A 16,365-nucleotide genomic window follows, 5' to 3' on the forward strand; every position below is an offset into this window, starting at 1 on the left:
AAATATGACATCATTTATTAAGAGTTTATTAAGTTTATCTAATGGCTTTACTAATAATGAATGAGTCATTTACCAGCGCTGTACATAATGGTCCTAAGCCTCTAAGCGGCATCACTTAGATGAGGAACATCTGTGGAGAATCTGGTCCAAAATCTATTTATTAACAGCCTATTAAACATTTACAACTGCACACTTTACTCGTGCAATATAAAAAAATCTATATTAATCAGCATTTATAAAAGCATTATTACCAAAAGCAAAGAATACTCAAGTCTGAATGATTCCTCTGTTGAGTCAAAAAATGAGCTGTGGGTCAGTATTAGCCTCTGCTCCCCATGTTTGCTCTGTGGCAGGTAGTTTGTAATAACATGAGCAAGCACACTTTTATTAAAGAGTATGCACACTTAGTAATAACTGAAATAATCCAAAGCACTAAAACTACGTTTCAACAGGAAGCCCCTCTGGGGGACTCGAGATTACACGATGATCATCCTCTTAAGGTGCTTACCGTGCGTCAGGTCATATTGTGCCTCAGTGCTGCAAACGACCGAGTAACTGCAACTGATAAAACTACCACGAAGTGTTTTCCACATTTTAAATCTGTGCACTTCAGGGTCCCTGAGGGTTGGGGGCAGCTGCCAGCGTTGCCTGGTTTATAATCCGTTCTTGATAAACCTGGACTCCCAAATGTTGTTGTCATTTATAACTAGTGGTGGAAAGTACGTTTACTCAAGTACTGTATTTAAATACAGTTTTGGGATACTTGTACTTTACTTGAATATTGCCATTGTATGCTACTATATGCTTGTACTACACTACATTAATTTGACCGCTTGAGTTACTAGTTAGGATGCAGATTCAGATTTTTATTACAAAACATAATTAACTAATAAATGACTCTGTTGTTGTAGTGATACTGTACGATATTTTACAGTAAATGAAGTATTTGAAATTAGCTCTACTTCTACCAGCTGCATTAAGGACGCTGACACATGAACGCATGACTAATTATAACATAGGCAACTGTGCATAATCTGTATAATACTTTAACTTTTGCTTCTTTTGCTCTCTTTTCATGCTAATATTTTTGTACTTAAGTAAGATGTTGAACACATGACTTCTACTTGTAACTGAGTATTTCTACTCTGGAGATAGATTAGAACCAATCTATAAGGCATTTATGAACAGTTTATTAACCATTGATAAAGTATTAGCAAACCTCTTTTAAACCCTCTCTTAAAGGTGTCTTATTAAACAGTGCTGCCACACTGGAAAGCCGAGGTTACAGTCTCATCCCCAGTTATTCTTAGGGGCCTAAACATGTCCAATATTTACTCTTCAGACTTGTCATTGAGTGGATGTGTGGCCCTTGTGTGCTGCTGCCCTCCAGCACTGATTGATGGGACGCATCGCCCCTGACCTGCCCGAGGACCCTCTGCAATAATAAGTCGTGTCCCTCAGAGATATGATGCGTTGCTTCTCCATGACCCTCGCACCGGGATGATGTATAATGTGTGGCCTGCTATTGTGGCATTTATGTGCCACGCACGGGAGCTCGAAGCGCACGACATGATCTTATTGGATGAGCAGGGCAGAGGATATTGCAAGTGATGAGAGAGAGAGAGAGAGAGAGAGAGAGAGAGAGAGAGAGAGAGAGAGAGAGAGAGAGAGAGAGAGAGAGAGAGAGAGAGAGAGAGAGAGAGAGAGAGAGAGAGAGAGAGAGAGAGAGAGAGAGAGAGAGAGAAAACAGCCTTCACCAGCTCATGTCTCTCCAAAGGCAGACACACAATGCTCGTTAATAGGCTCCACATGCCTTTACAGAAAACGCACGTCTGCAGGCTGTGCGCGTTGCCTCCACTCCTTTGAATGACGCTCGTGTAAATTTACCTTTCTGTCCTCGAGAGCAAGACGAGATTGTGGGTCTGCATGTTATTTCAGAACACGTGGGAAGCTTATTTGCGAGGCTGGCCGCGGTGCGCCCGTCCTCCCTGTGATGGAGGAGCGCGGTGGTGGTGCATCGCTGGAAATGAGTGAGAGGTGCGGAGGAGATAATCAATGAAGACACTGAGGGCTCCTGTGCGTTTGGACAAGGTCAGAGTCTAGCCTGGATGAGATTATGTCCATGTGGAGCCAACAAGGACGGACTTTTACGCTTCCTCTCCGGGGACGAGGTCGCTCGGGGATGTCCCCTGAAAACCAAGAGTTTCTCTGTGTGCGTTGGATTGCAGAGGCAGCGGAAATCCCTCCATCTGCATGATCATGGTTGAGCTTTATTTCTGACAAGCTGCATGGCTCCTTTCCTGTCACCCTCAGCCTGGGGATAAAGTTTCTTCGCTCTGCTCGACGGCTGGATGATTCGTTCGCCCATCGATTCGTCTAATTGCACGCAGCTGGACTCTGTTAAGGTGATTTAGAGGCTGCTGGTTGAAGGGGAGCAGCGGTGGGTTGGATTCCATCAGAGCAGCAACACAAACAGCGGCGGCCAGCTGTGTCTGTGGACGGTCACATCTGTCGTTGTTGTCGTCGCTGTCCATGGTGCTGAACTCGTGCTCCAGGAATGGTGGAGACGCTGAGTATCGCAGTCATCGGTGCTCCCGGAGTGGGGAAAACTTCTATAATCCGCCAGTTCATCTATAACGATTTCTCGGAGGTGTACACGCCGACCAGGACCAGATATGTGTACAGACCCTCCGTCATACTGAACGGGAACATGTATGAGCTGAAGATTTTGGACGTCCCGCCAATCTCCTCCTTTCCATCAAGCTCCAGTCAGGTACAATGCCTCTGTCTGAGGACGCACATAGACGTCCTCCCAGACCTTTTAACTTTATTAAGATTTGCACAAGCTTTGGTGACGATCTGCTCTCACATTGCCCAAAAACCACATCTCATTTATTTAATCTCTCCTTAATTTTACAAGCGCCCATCTGTTCGCAGCCAGTGGCATCCCTCAAAGACACCAACACCAATTTTATTTATTCTTCCATCACTATCAGATGTCCCTGGTCTACTAGTTGCTATGGAGACCCGACTGACTTAAAGCCTCAGAGAGCTTCACTTTGACGTTGTAAACTCTCTCTCTCTCTCTCTCTCTCTCTCTCTCTCAGCCCCCCTCACGAGGGAGGAATGCCAGCTTGCATATTGTTGTTTATTAATCGCAACATGTCCTTTGCAGACTCCTTACTAAGAACAGTGTTCAGTGTGCTCAGATGATGACAGTGTAGTGCTGGCAGGCTCCAATCAGGCTCACATGCACAGAAAATAATCGCAGGATTGTGCTGCAGGCATCGCCACAGCACCTGGTTAAACTCCCAATTTAAAAATAGAACAGACTGCCCTTTTATTGGTGGCCACAGGTCATACGCCACACCTCATTAGTCAGAGACACATCTGATCGCGGGATCATAGCAAAAATGCAGTGCGGCTCCTAATAGCCAAGGTTTGTAGTCACTTTGCAGAGCAGATCAGAAGCTCTGTCCTCTTCCTGGGCAAGAAGTGGAGATACTTGGGAATTATCTCAAGCTTCCTTGTGGATTTTCATCACTGGAAGTTTTTTATTTTATGAATAGGAAGGGCTGAACAAGTAATCAATATATTAACAAAACTGTAGGAGCCGCATTTTTTTTTTAAATTTATTTTTGATGAAGGTAAAATGTGTCACAGCAATCATCACAAATGAAGATTTGTGCAAAACCCACTAAAATATTGACTCATATCACAACCACAACATCTGTCAAAATAACTGCAATATGATTTTTTTTTGCATATCAGTCAGCCTGATGGACAGGTTAACATATGTTCAAGTCTGTCTTCAAGCAATACCAGATGTTCATGCGTATATTAGGAGCATTATTGGATGCTTTAATTCTGTCCCCTGCCACACTGGTCTTACTCGCTCGCTAAGACGATGGGAGACAAGTTCAGCCAAAGCTGAATATGAATATGTGGCATCAACATTGTGACAAAGAGGGAATTTGATACCAAGAACACATTAACTTAATGCTGAATCCGCATATTAGCTCCAGCTGAACAAATAGGACTGTGGATTTTGTCCACCATCACTTATATTGAGGTAGGGGGAGATGTCTTCACCACCTGAATGGAGAGGAGCAACTAAAACCTATTTCACCATAAATATGAGCCTGTCAGTGTTGTTTTAAGCCATAAAAGTACAAAAAGTCTGCATTTGGTGTATGTGTGTGTATGTGTGTGTCTGTATACGAGTGTGAAAGGAGATTTAAACGACATGCACTCCAAGCCTCTGTTGACTCGAGGTGTGCGTTTGACACCTGTCCACTGCAGCCTCGGTGGAGAGGCTGTGATGCTTTCAAGACAGAAATCTCCAAGGTCACCACACCTGACTCCGCTGCTGAACATTTCGTCCCTATCTCCCCGCCGGTGTCACACATAGCCCTCCCAAGAACAGCTGTGGTTATCTCCGCAGACGAGGTGCCACCGAGGGAATGAGATCAGGCCGAGGCGGAGAGCCGCTCGGACGAGAGGCCTCCCAATGAAAGCCCGGCGTTAACACAGAAAGCATGTGACAGGCGGGCGGAGAGGCCGCCGCGATCATCCTGTCATTCTGCTGCAGAATTACATGTAGCTGTTCTACTAGATTAAACCTTTTGTTAGAGTGTGTTAAGAGGTCTGCAGAGTGCCTCATTGTTTCCTGCCCACAGAGACCCTCTGAAAAGACTGATTGAGTCTCGTCTTTCTTCTGCTAAATGGTGTTTAACTCCCATCAGGAACATGTTGGTAGGTGTGAGCAGAGTGCCGGAATAGGACGGGATGAATCTCATGAGTGTGGGAGTGTTAGAATGTGTCTCGAAAGGTTGAGTCACATAAGAAAGGTTTTAAGCACAGACAGCTTGATATCATGTTGTATCACATAGTGTGAACACTTCATGCTCATTTCGAAGTGTTTCGAAGTGTGGTGACAGTGAGCGGGCGCCTGTTTGGCAGGACCTTTGTGGAAGGTACAGGCAGAGGAAACCATTAGCTGTGTGCTGCCACAACATTTTTATCAGACAGATTTATGGTCACTCATTTGCTGAGGAATGACCCTGCACGGCCTGCCGTGCTTTTTCTTCCCCCTCCTGTCATGTCCCTTGCTCAGAAGCCAGCTCTCTTGCTTTGTCTGGTGACGTCCTTTCTTCGCGGCAATGAGAGATGGGGCATTTTTTGACTCCGTGTTTATCCCACAGGCAGAGAGATGTAGCCTGGGTCAGGGGCAGTGGACACAGTGAGCGGCGAGGAGCGCCGGCACAAAGAAACCTGATTGAAATTTACTTGCAGTGCACAGCAGATTGAATTAAAGCACAGTTCCCTGCTGGAATGCTGCCGGGAATAAAAAGACCAACAGTGGAGGAATTTGCTGCAGTCAATTAGAAAGGTTGCACAGAGTTTAATGGACACCATCGAAGTAAGGGTTACCAAATGAGGTTTTATAATGTCCTCCGAAATTTGTGATGAATAAGCTGCAGAATGGAGTGAGTCAGTACGCCTCCATGCTTATGCAGCATAGCAATTTCTCATCATTTCAGATTGTATTTGAAAGAAGAACAGTAATGTTCTGGCAGGCTACTTGTGACCCCATTTTAACCACGTAGACAGCCATTTTTATCCTTTCTGATGCTGGAGACAGGCAAGATTTCTATTACCTTACTGTGAGGCTGTGATGGTGTAATGATTTGTTTGCTTTGCCGTTCGTCTGTCTGTTGCTGATAGCGTTGCGTTTAGAGAGCATCTGTTACAGTGTGTCAATTGGATGTGATGACAGACGGATTTAAGCCTGACAGCGCATTCAGCAGTGATTTTTCTTGTTCTTCCTTTTCTTTTCTTTTTTTTTGTTCTTGCCATCATGTATCTCCATGACTTCCTCCCACACACTATGCTCCCTCTCCCTCTCCTGCTCTTTCTGGACATTTTTCTCAGTTATCTCTGTCGATACTGTGTCTGATAGCGAGGTGGAAGTGATTGCTTTTCTTGTCACACGTTGTGTAATTTTGACTCTGACAGACAGCGTTGAAAATAAGCGAGTGCATGTGGGAAGCCTGCGTGAGGTGTACAAAGCGTTTACCTGCCTGTGTGCCAGAGTTTTGGCTTACATGACTTGAGTGGTGTCTTTTAAAGGACCAGTGTATGTGAAAATCCTATTGGCAGAATCATTGGTGTATCCACCAATGAGAATCCTGTTTTTATTACCTTAGAATGAGCTCTCCTCTTCCACAGACTCTGCCATGTTGCACCGCCGTGTTCCTACAGTAGCCTAGAAAGGACAAACCAAACACTCTCTGGAGATGACATTTCAAGTTTTTCCTAAGTTTTGCAGCCACTTTAGGTTAGCCTACACGCTTGGAAAGGGAAGCTGAGGCGAGGGATACTCGTTGGTTGCAATCTGCAACCTCACCGCTAGATGCTGCTAAATCCTACTTATTGGTCCTTTAAGACAGATACAAATTTGGTTGCTTACTGTAAGTAAAATATATATTTATGTGTTTTTAGAATAAAAACATTGAAATGAATTCTAAACCATTTACAGTGAGTGAATACTTCATGCTGTCATCATCGTTACACACACGGCTGACCTAAGGAATATTTTGACATTTTGGGAAATACGTATATTTTTCCCTCTTGGTAAGAGTCACATGAGAAGACAGGTTCTACTCTCTTGTATGCTAAATATGAAGGCACCACAGGCTCCATCCAGTGGAACAAAATTCATCTAAAGCTCATTAATGAACACCTTTTCTTGTGTGTTTAATCTGTACAAAAACCAAAGTGTGAAAACTAATGTTATCACCATAAATAGCCCCACTGTTTCCTCTTTTTTCCAGTCTTTATGCTAAGCTAAGCTAATCGGCTGTAGCATCACTGTGGGATCAATCTTCCCATCAACCTCCCAGCTAGAAAGCAGTATTTCTGAAAACTTTTCCTTTAAAGCTTTTTCATCTTCTGTAAAATCCTTGTAAGCTGCTGTTTCAAAATCAACAATTCATGTCTGTAGATCAGCCGTCCCATCCTTTTTATCAGTAACACCCAGTGACTGTCTGTGAACACCAGCAGTAGACCATCCTCTCCATGTCATCTCAAACATAATGAATTTCTCCAAAGTGCTACAGAACCTACAGATTTTACTGCTTGTCTGGTATAGGTCACCACTGAGTAATGGCAGCTTCACCCCAAGGGGATGTAATAGATTTTAATTGTAAATCGACCAGCGTGGCCGATGTGTGACATATCTCTAATTGCTCAGTGCCCTTCCCCCCGTCCAGGTTACACCGGCCTCCCTCCTGTGCTTGAGTATTGATCCATTGCAACCACTTATTTCAGTTAAGCTGCCTCCATTAATATCAGGAGACACGACCGCTCTGTCATAGCCTGCTAAAACGGACCACGGCCCGCGGTTGTCAGGGAAACATGTTCTGTTTGGCTCCGAAGGATGAGATGCTCTTTTTGTTAAGAAGACCGACTGGAGGATACAGACAGTGATACCACACTTCACATTCACGCTCCCAGCAGCACACTCTCACATCCTGCAAGCACACACAAATAAACATGCCCACACATGCATTTTAAACGTATTTCATTTCAGTTCATAAGCCCTGTATCACTGCACTCTTGCTCTTCGTCTCTGTATTTCGCCTCCTGTTTGGGTTTGAAGAAGTAGCATTGCTGTTACTAGCCCCTCCTCCGCATTTAAAAACAGGACTTGGATGACAAAGAGATATGAGATGAGAACACAAGCTGCTATTTTTAGCCCCACAGGGATGTGAGGCTGCAACTGAAGCCAATGTGTGCATCTCCCATCGTCATTTGCCTCAATTATCAGAAAATAGTTAGCTGTGATGATATGTGGTGTTGTGACAGGGAATGTGTTTTGTTTATTTGGAAAAAATAGGTGAACGTTTTCTGGGGAGCTTGCCTGCTTGACACTACTTTGGATTTCAATTGTGCTGGACACTCTGTGATAGAAGCGACAAGAAGAAATTACAGTAGAAATCATACCTTCTGTGATATGTTTTCCTCTCACTCTGAAAGCTGATTCAACCTGGAGAGAGACAGAGGAAATAACCACATTTCTGCCAGCTTTCACAACACAGTGCCCACCTTTACGTCCTCTCCTCCTCTGCTTTCTCTTTCACTTCTGATGGCAGCGATCTTCGTGCCACATGTTTGTCTCCATGCCTGATCGGCCTTATTATCTCCCTGCTGATGTGTGAGGCTCTTTCTTGCTCACATTCACCGAGATGCAAAGCCACAAACACCCTCTTCCAAATTGAATGAAGACAAATTATTCCTTGCTGACACAGATGTGTTAGCGTTATTGTCATTGGAAGTTACGTTAATCATCTCCTCCCTCAGCTCCCCCTGTCACACAGTATCAGTTGATTTTATTTGTGCAGGTTGCCTGTAAAGTATGTTGATCTGAAAAGCATATCTTCTCCGAGCGTGAGAGGAAGGTAATTAGATTTCTCACTCTTCTAAGTTGCACATGCTGCTGAAGGAGGTAGCAGAAAACATAAACACCGCATGGAAGATTACCTCCATCGAATCAATCGTCATTGCAAACACCGCTACAAACAAGGGTCATGTTAGCTCCATGCTAATTAGAGGCATAAAAATGAATAGAGGTCTGATAATCAGCACTTTGATATCTGTGTTTTCAAAGCAACACACCAACAGAGCTGCCAAATCGTCTGTGCCCGAGGTGCAGGTGCATCAGTCAAAACACCAAAGCCAAATTACTTACTTTATCAAGCAGGACAGCTTTGAAAAACAGGACATGAAAAATGAACAACGTCTGCAGTGGTCAAAAAAGTGTTTAAATTCTGACTGTGGGATGGGAAGATATTTTGTGAAATCATATTTTTGCACACGAATACAGAGTCGTAGTCACAAGGTGAAACAAACTGATAAATACTTTTTTAGAGAAGATGCAAATTTGTTTTTGTGAAAACTGAAAATTGAAAACAGTCTAAAGACAATATATTGAATATTTTACCTCATCAGCTTCATTGATTTTTGTAAATATATGCTTATGTTTTGAAAGTTGGGACAGGAGCAACAAAAGACTGGGAAAGCTGTGGAATGTTCCAGAAACACCTGTTTGGAACATTCCACAGGTAAACAGGTTCATTTGTAACAGGTGAGAGTATCATGATTGGGTATGAAAGGGGCATCCTGGTAAGGCTCAGTCGTTCACAAGCGAGGATGCAGCGAGGTTCACCACTTTGTGAACACATGACTGTATAAAGCAGATTACTAGACGAGCTCAGGAATCAGATTTGCAATTTTTGGAATCAAGGTTGTAGATCAGTGACTTCCTGGAGTCTCCTCCATTCGCCTGGCAACTTCACAGCAACTGTAGAAACAGCACGTAACCCCCCTCTAACATCGCAACTTGCTATTTTTACACTTTTTTCCCCACACGTTTTTTTCTTCATACTTGTACCATGTGTTAATTAGTGAGCTTTAAATGTAGAGGTGAGCAGTTTTGTTATATTAGGACAGAACCAGGCTAGCTGTTTCCCCCTGCTTCCAGTCTTTATGCTAAGCTAAGCTAACCGGCTGCTGGCTCCAGCTTCGTATTTAGTGTACAGACATGACAGCGGTGTCGATTTTCTCATCTAACTCTCTGCAATGAAAGTGGATAAATGTAAAGTGTAAATAGTTAACACAGCTCCTTTAAGAGCCCTGTGATTAAATGATTACTGTTAAATCTAACCTCTGTATAACTCTGCTGCCAGAGAGTTAGCTTTGAGTAAGTCTTACACTATTGATTCTTGCACAGAGCATAGCATCCTCTGTTAGCCTGCTAAATTCTATTGAACAGAACTGAATTGAATTGAGTTAACCTGCACACAATCCCTGACAGTCTCAGTCTCCAGACCTTTCATTAGCAGTGTGCATGCACCCCAGAGGTTATGTTGACACCCCGTCTGCTCATCCCTTGATCCACCGCTGCCTTTTTCCTCTGTTGGACATTCTCTCAGGGCTGCATTTCTTTTCTCATTTCCCTCCCTCAGCAGATCTGTTTGTCCCACCCCCCAAAGTTCCTCGAATTTCCTCTCTCTCTTTTATCTGATCAAACGCTTATAAATTCATTGCATGCTGTTAGAAGTGGTGGCGGTGGTGGTGGGTGGACGAGAGCTCTGGGAAGCACAGCATGAATTTCAGAATGGGCCAGTGTGTTTCTATTGGAGCAACTGCCCTCCAGTTAGGTGCAAATGTACCCAATTGTGCCATGTGTTTTGATTACAGTTTGAAACTCATTACCATCAAACAGGTGTTGCTGTTTGCCCCGCTGCATGTGCATTGCATCACAAAGCTGAGCTAAGCAGCGAAAGTTGAAGAGTCGTATTTGTTTCTTTTCGTTCTCCTGACAGAAGGCTCCGTGTTTGCTTACTTCTCATAAGCTATAACCTCCGTCGTCCTTGAACATGTGTAGCTAGGACACAGCGCAGTGCTTTGTGCTGAGCAGTCATCGTGTTTTATGACTTTTTTTTTAAGCTGTGAGACTCCCAGAGCCATGCAGTGCAGACTTCATTGACTCTGCACTTTTTCACAGAGGCTAAGCAGCAGAAACAGGCGAACTATGACTTTGAAGCAAAGTGCTTTTGAATGATTACTGGAACACATGCCCCATGCTGTTCAACTACCTGCTCTTTATTTATTATTGTACATTGGTGCATTTTACGCTGGTGGATCTATGAGACTGTAGTCAGGCACAACAATGCTTTTAGCTCAGTGGAAACAACAGTATATTAATATGGTGAAATTCAGTCTCGTGTTGTCAAATAAACTAAACTAAATGCTCTAACATGATCATTGTTAGCAGGCAACATTTACCACGTTCAATGTCTTAGTCATGGTAGCCTGCTAACATTTGCTAATTGGCATTAAAGAACAGCTGAGGCTTATTGAAAATGTCTTTAGCAGGAATTTAGCCATATACAAATGAAAACTCTGACCTGATGGTGAAGCTATATGAAAAGTCAGAGGATCAGCAAAGTCATTAGTCCTGAGGGGGACATGAATGTGTGTGTAAAATGTCATGGCAGTCTACCCAGTAGCTGTCAAGACATTACACTCAAATCCACAAATGTCAACCTCATGGCAGCGCAAGAGGGAAAGTCACCAAAGTCATTAGGAGTCATTGTTTGGGAACTATGAGTGTCTGTGCAAAAGTTTGTGCCACTCCATCAAGTGGATGTTGTGACATTTCACAGGATAAATACACATTTTACTTGCTGGTAGTGTTAGTTAAAAAGTCAGAGAATCACCAAAGTCGGTAGGATTCATCCTCTGGGCATCATTGATATCTGTATCAAATCTCATAGCGGTCCATCTTTAGTTGTTCAGATATTTCAGTCTCGACCAAACTGGTGGAGCGACCGGCTGAATGACTTGCATTGTCATCCCTTGAGCTGCTAGCATGGCTATATCAGTCATACTGTGTATCTATTTGTTAGCACATTTATTTATGTTTTTCTCTCTGTGTGTCTGTCATTCAGGAGTGGCTGGATTTGCGGTGCAGAGGTGTTCGCAATGCCAATGCCTACATCCTGGTGTACGACATCTGCTGTGTGGAGAGCTTCGAATACGTCAAGATGATTAGGCAGCAGATAGTGGAGCACAGGTAAGGTCATCCACGGTTAGTGACCATGCAGCCACTGACATACAGCTTATAAAGCTTCAGCTGTGATTTCTAATGACATCGGCAAGTCACCCGTCTGTAGACAGCATGCAATTTCTCAGCCCTGCCACAAAGCCGTACAATTACACGTTTGTGACAGTGATAGATAGTCTGCCCCTGGTGATATCTTTTAATTCAGCGCACTCCTCCCTGCATCCTGACAGTTTAGTAATGACATTTGATTCCGGCATTGCTGCATAAGAGCATGATTTGAAGATTATTTTTGGGCCTTTTCTGCTTTTATTGAAGAGCAGCAAAACACAGGAAGCTAGAGAAGCAGAGGAAGATACAGTAAGGGTCTGGAGCTGAAAGGGACCCAAAACCAGTGAGAAAAAAGACCAATGAAAAGGCATCACCTGCTCTATCATCCTCGCTGTTGGCATACCTGCATATATTTACATATTGAAAGGTGCAATGAGTGGTCTCGTTTGCTCTGCTATGTTGTGCATGTCCAAACTGCCACAGTGCAGATCATCCTCACCTTCCTGTGGTTCCAAACGTGTTACCATGAATGTTTATGGCCCATGACAGAAAACCATTATCACCAGCACCTGGGGAAGGAAGGGTGAACGCAAGAGGAAGGGAAAACAGGAGAATGTGTAATCAGAGGACAAAGATCTAAGGTCAGACTGGAGGACAGAAGGAGAGAGCGGAGAAGGGACAGATACTGTATATTTTAACTGAATTCATGAATAATGGAGCACAGTGCGGCTGTGCTGTAGATGTCAGCTATAAAGAATGTATCTGCTTATTTTACTTTAATAAAATCTATTCTTAAAATGCCGACCAAATCCATTCCGAACCAGAATAACGTTCTTTATTCTGTTTTTTCAGCCCTCCAAAATGAAGCCTCTGACAGGGTCTATCAATCCTGTATAGCTTTTCCCAGTTTTCACACACAGATGCACACACGCGCGCGCACACTCGCACATACAGTTCATCTTGCTGTGCTAAAAAACTCAAGCTCGAGCAGATATGCGAGGAGATATTTTTAAGTCTGTTATGTGAGCACAACCTGTGAAGAGGAGAAAAGTGAGATGATTACTGTGCTGTTTTTCAACCTTACATCTTTAAGAACTTGGCCTCAAGGCTCGAAAACGCTGTTGTACATTTCTCTGTCTGTCTTCCCCTCTGTCGAGCTATCTGTCCATCTGTCAAGGCAGACATGCAAATATGCATAAGTTCTTGTTAGAAGATGAAGCACGATGTAGCCAAAAAGAAAGCTTTATTCATTATAACAGGGAGGCATAAATTGTTAACGCATCTGCTTTAACAATTTACCTCAGCTGACACTGAGCTCTGCAAGTCAGCACATGTCTTGTGCTCCTTCAAGTTTCATAATGTACCAGATTTAATAGTCCTCTGTGGTTTTAACATGACCTTCTGTTGGTTTTAGAATATTATTATTTTTCATGAAAAGCAACAATTAAAGCTTTCAGCTCCTCTGACTTTGGCGCCAAACCAAAGAGAAAGCCTTCAAAGTAAAAATTAATCTCATTGTTAGAAATCCGATTTATATAATCGGCCTTCTTTCCTTCATAGTATTTGCTTTGCAGTCTAATCCAGGATTTTCTCTGCTAACTACTTTTCTCTACATCATTCTCTTCTTTTTAAGTATAGCGTCAGATTGGATTTCCAAACCATGGCCAATGAGGCGTTACTGGAAGTGGTTGGACTTGATGACGTCTTCCTGGTTTTTCATTAACACTGTAGGATTACAAACACAGGACTCCAATCGCTAATTTATGCCTACCTCTGGCTTGCCATACAGTTTCACACTTATAATAATGCTGTAAACCAGTCACTGCAGAGTGTGGTGGGAGGCCCCTTGAGCCTGTGAGCTGTAATCCTCCAGTCCACCCCCGCACACCTCAGAAAGAAGGAGAAACTGCACACACACACACACACATCTTGTACACGCCCAGCCAACCACTGTGACAAACACCATGATATAAGTGTGCTTTTTGAAATCAACCTTTTTTCTTTTTTTATTTTTTACCTCTCACATGCTCCTGCAGGGAGGGCAGCAGCAGTGAGGTGCCAATCCTGGTGGTGGGCAACAAGAGGGATCTGCAGCGGCAGCGCTTCATGCCTCGCAGGGCGGTGTCAGTCCTGGTGAAGAAGACCTGGAAGTGCGGTTACGTGGAGTGCTCTGCCAAGTTTAACTGGCATGTAGTCCTGCTCTTCAAAGAGCTGCTGGGCATCGCTGTGGCGCGGGGCATGCGCCAGAACCACACCTCCATCCGTCTGCAGGGGGCGCTACAGAGGAATCGCTGCACCATTATGTGACCCAGAGAGCTCCCTCCACCCCTCTCACCTCAGCAGTGGAGCGGCAGTGGAGAAAAGGACTTTTTATCTAAATGGCTGGAAATATACCCTGTGGCCTCCTGCTTTACTGAGCTGATTTTTCATAATGAGGTTTATTAGACTCTTGCGCTGTATAAGACACTAAAAATTTCACACATGGTCATCCAACCACTTCCTAGTCCAGTTCTGCCAAATGCATAGGAGGTAGAAGAAGAGGAAGCAGGTAAAAACCAATATGACTAGCATAGCACAGTTATTTTTCCTCACATCAACCAGACGGTCACACATTTGAGGCTGTGCTCCCCAGATGACACAGCAGCAGGTCTTATTGAGGGTTGTCTTGTGATTGTAGCTGGGCCTGACAGGATGGAGGTTGTGGCTGTGAGACTCAAAATGGAGAGGCAGCAATATCACCCAGTCTTCCTTTTGAATTTGTCATATTCAGTAAGGTGAACAGCCGACGCTGTGCGGTTAATGGTCAACAAGATTGAGTATTGGACAGCAAAAACAGCTAAAGCCCCACTTCTGGGGAGATGATCTCGAAATGTACAGATTCGTTTAGATGGTGTTTAATTTTAGATCCTGAGAAGTAGCCTGCATTTTTTTCCCTTCCCTGTCCTGGTTTAAAACTTGGCCTACGGTAAAAGCTGTTTGTTCAGATGAAGGGTGTTCTAAGGTTGTCTTGCAGCAGAAAATACTGCAGTCCTTATCATGATGTACTGTAGGGCTTTAATCTGCTCCCTCCCCTCACTCACTGTCTGTTTCTGATGAATACATTAAATCCAGGGAACTGGGGACCTGCAGGAGGCTGCAGAGCCTGAAACGAGAACCTGTGCGTGCAAAGTGGATGTTCATGTGCGTGTGTGTTTGTGTGTGTGAGAGAGAGTGAGCAAGAGGGAGAAGGAGAGAGGCAGGTTTGATAGCTGACATTCAGGTAAGCAGAGAACAGACACGAGAAGATAGGAGACAGATGTTGAATCTTTGGATTAGGAAGGAGCAATAAAATCCCACAGGGATGTCCTGACCGACTCCATGTACCACCGTGTTATATTAAAAATGCCTCAAATACAATAGATATAATCCACTCACACTCAGATATCCGCAGAAATAATGAAGCAGAGCTCAATGACACAAAACACCCCATGAGTACATCACAGACACACAGGGAACCTTAATAGTAATTGGTAATGTTGTGAGATTAACAGTTGCTTTTTCATTTGATTAGGCCTAGCTAGGTAGTTTGTGAATATGGCTGCACTGAAAGTAATCAGACCTATTGTATATAAGAGTGATTCATAGAGTAATTGGTTTGCATGCTTTTGTTGGTAGAGCCAACAGGTCAGGGTTTAATTGCACTGATGTTTGAATTTGATATTGTGTTTAATTTTTGTAATACATGGTTTTCTGATGCTGTAATGAGCAGCTGAGTGGAGTGAATGTGGTTGTTTTTCACTGGCATGTGAGAGCACAAGCTCATGATTCTCTCCAAGATGTAGTGTTGAACCCTTCAATCAGGGCAGATGGCTGTGTGTAGTCTTTTTTTTCTTTTTGTTTTTGTTTTTCTAGTAAAAAAAAAAAAAAAGAAAGAAATATGTAGCAGAGATACACTAGAAAGCAACTGTGTGTAGCATGAGTTCTCATCAGTTTGTCTGCTGCGCGTTTCCAAATAAAAAGGGCTACAGTTTTTTATCAGAAACATTACTTGTATTTATTTTTACTGTGTTAGTACTGTGAGTAATTTTGTTTTTTTTTTGATGAATTATTAAATGCATTTGAGAACAGCAACCTCACTCTGGTCACTTTTCAATCCTGTGTGCAGCAATTACACCACATTAAGATCGTTTTGACAACATTGCCACCTTGTGGTAAAGCCATGTTATCAGGAGCCAAATCAGGACCAGCCATCACGCAATGAACCCCTTCCAGTTACTGGATTGTTGCTTAAAATGTGTATTTGCTTGTATTCAACAAAACTAGATCTGATCTCGACAATGTCATGAAGACCGACTTTATTTTATGGCGGCAGTGTGTTAATGAAACTGAGCAATTCAATGAGTAACGCTCACATGGCACATGTGTAGCCTGATTGATGGTTGGCTGATGGTGGGTCAAAACATGATGGTTCTTTGGACGATCTACTCCCCACGTCCCCTGTGACAGGGCCACATTCACCTGTTACGGAGCCCAGGGGGAGGAGATTGTTGTTGGGCCATTATTGCTCCCCTGAGCCCCCTATCTATGGCCCCTTGCATTGTGCATGTACCCCTTTGCCTCCAAATTCCAGATGAAGTACAGAAGTGTCAGTCAGTTTGTGGTTATTTCAATTAAACGCAGTTTGGTTTGGGAATATGCACCATCCC

The 16,365-nt window shown here is 43.5% G+C and overlaps 1 protein-coding gene across 1 annotated transcript; it reads left to right on the top strand.

Annotated features, from left to right (window-relative positions):
• rasl10a (RAS-like, family 10, member A) lies at positions 1-15,794 on the top strand. Its single transcript, XM_070965148.1, has 4 exons — positions 1-1,607; positions 1,702-2,773; positions 11,517-11,641; positions 13,717-15,794. The coding sequence occupies exons 2-4, from the start codon at positions 2,558-2,560 to the stop codon at positions 13,985-13,987; spliced, it is 612 nt and encodes a 203-aa protein (XP_070821249.1). The 5' UTR covers positions 1-1,607; positions 1,702-2,557; the 3' UTR covers positions 13,988-15,794.
• The last annotated feature ends 571 nt before the right edge of the window (positions 15,795-16,365 follow it).

The sequence above is a fragment of the Chaetodon trifascialis genome, chromosome 6 (assembly GCF_039877785.1).
Source record: "Chaetodon trifascialis isolate fChaTrf1 chromosome 6, fChaTrf1.hap1, whole genome shotgun sequence".
NCBI lineage: Eukaryota > Metazoa > Chordata > Actinopteri > Chaetodontiformes > Chaetodontidae > Chaetodon > Chaetodon trifascialis.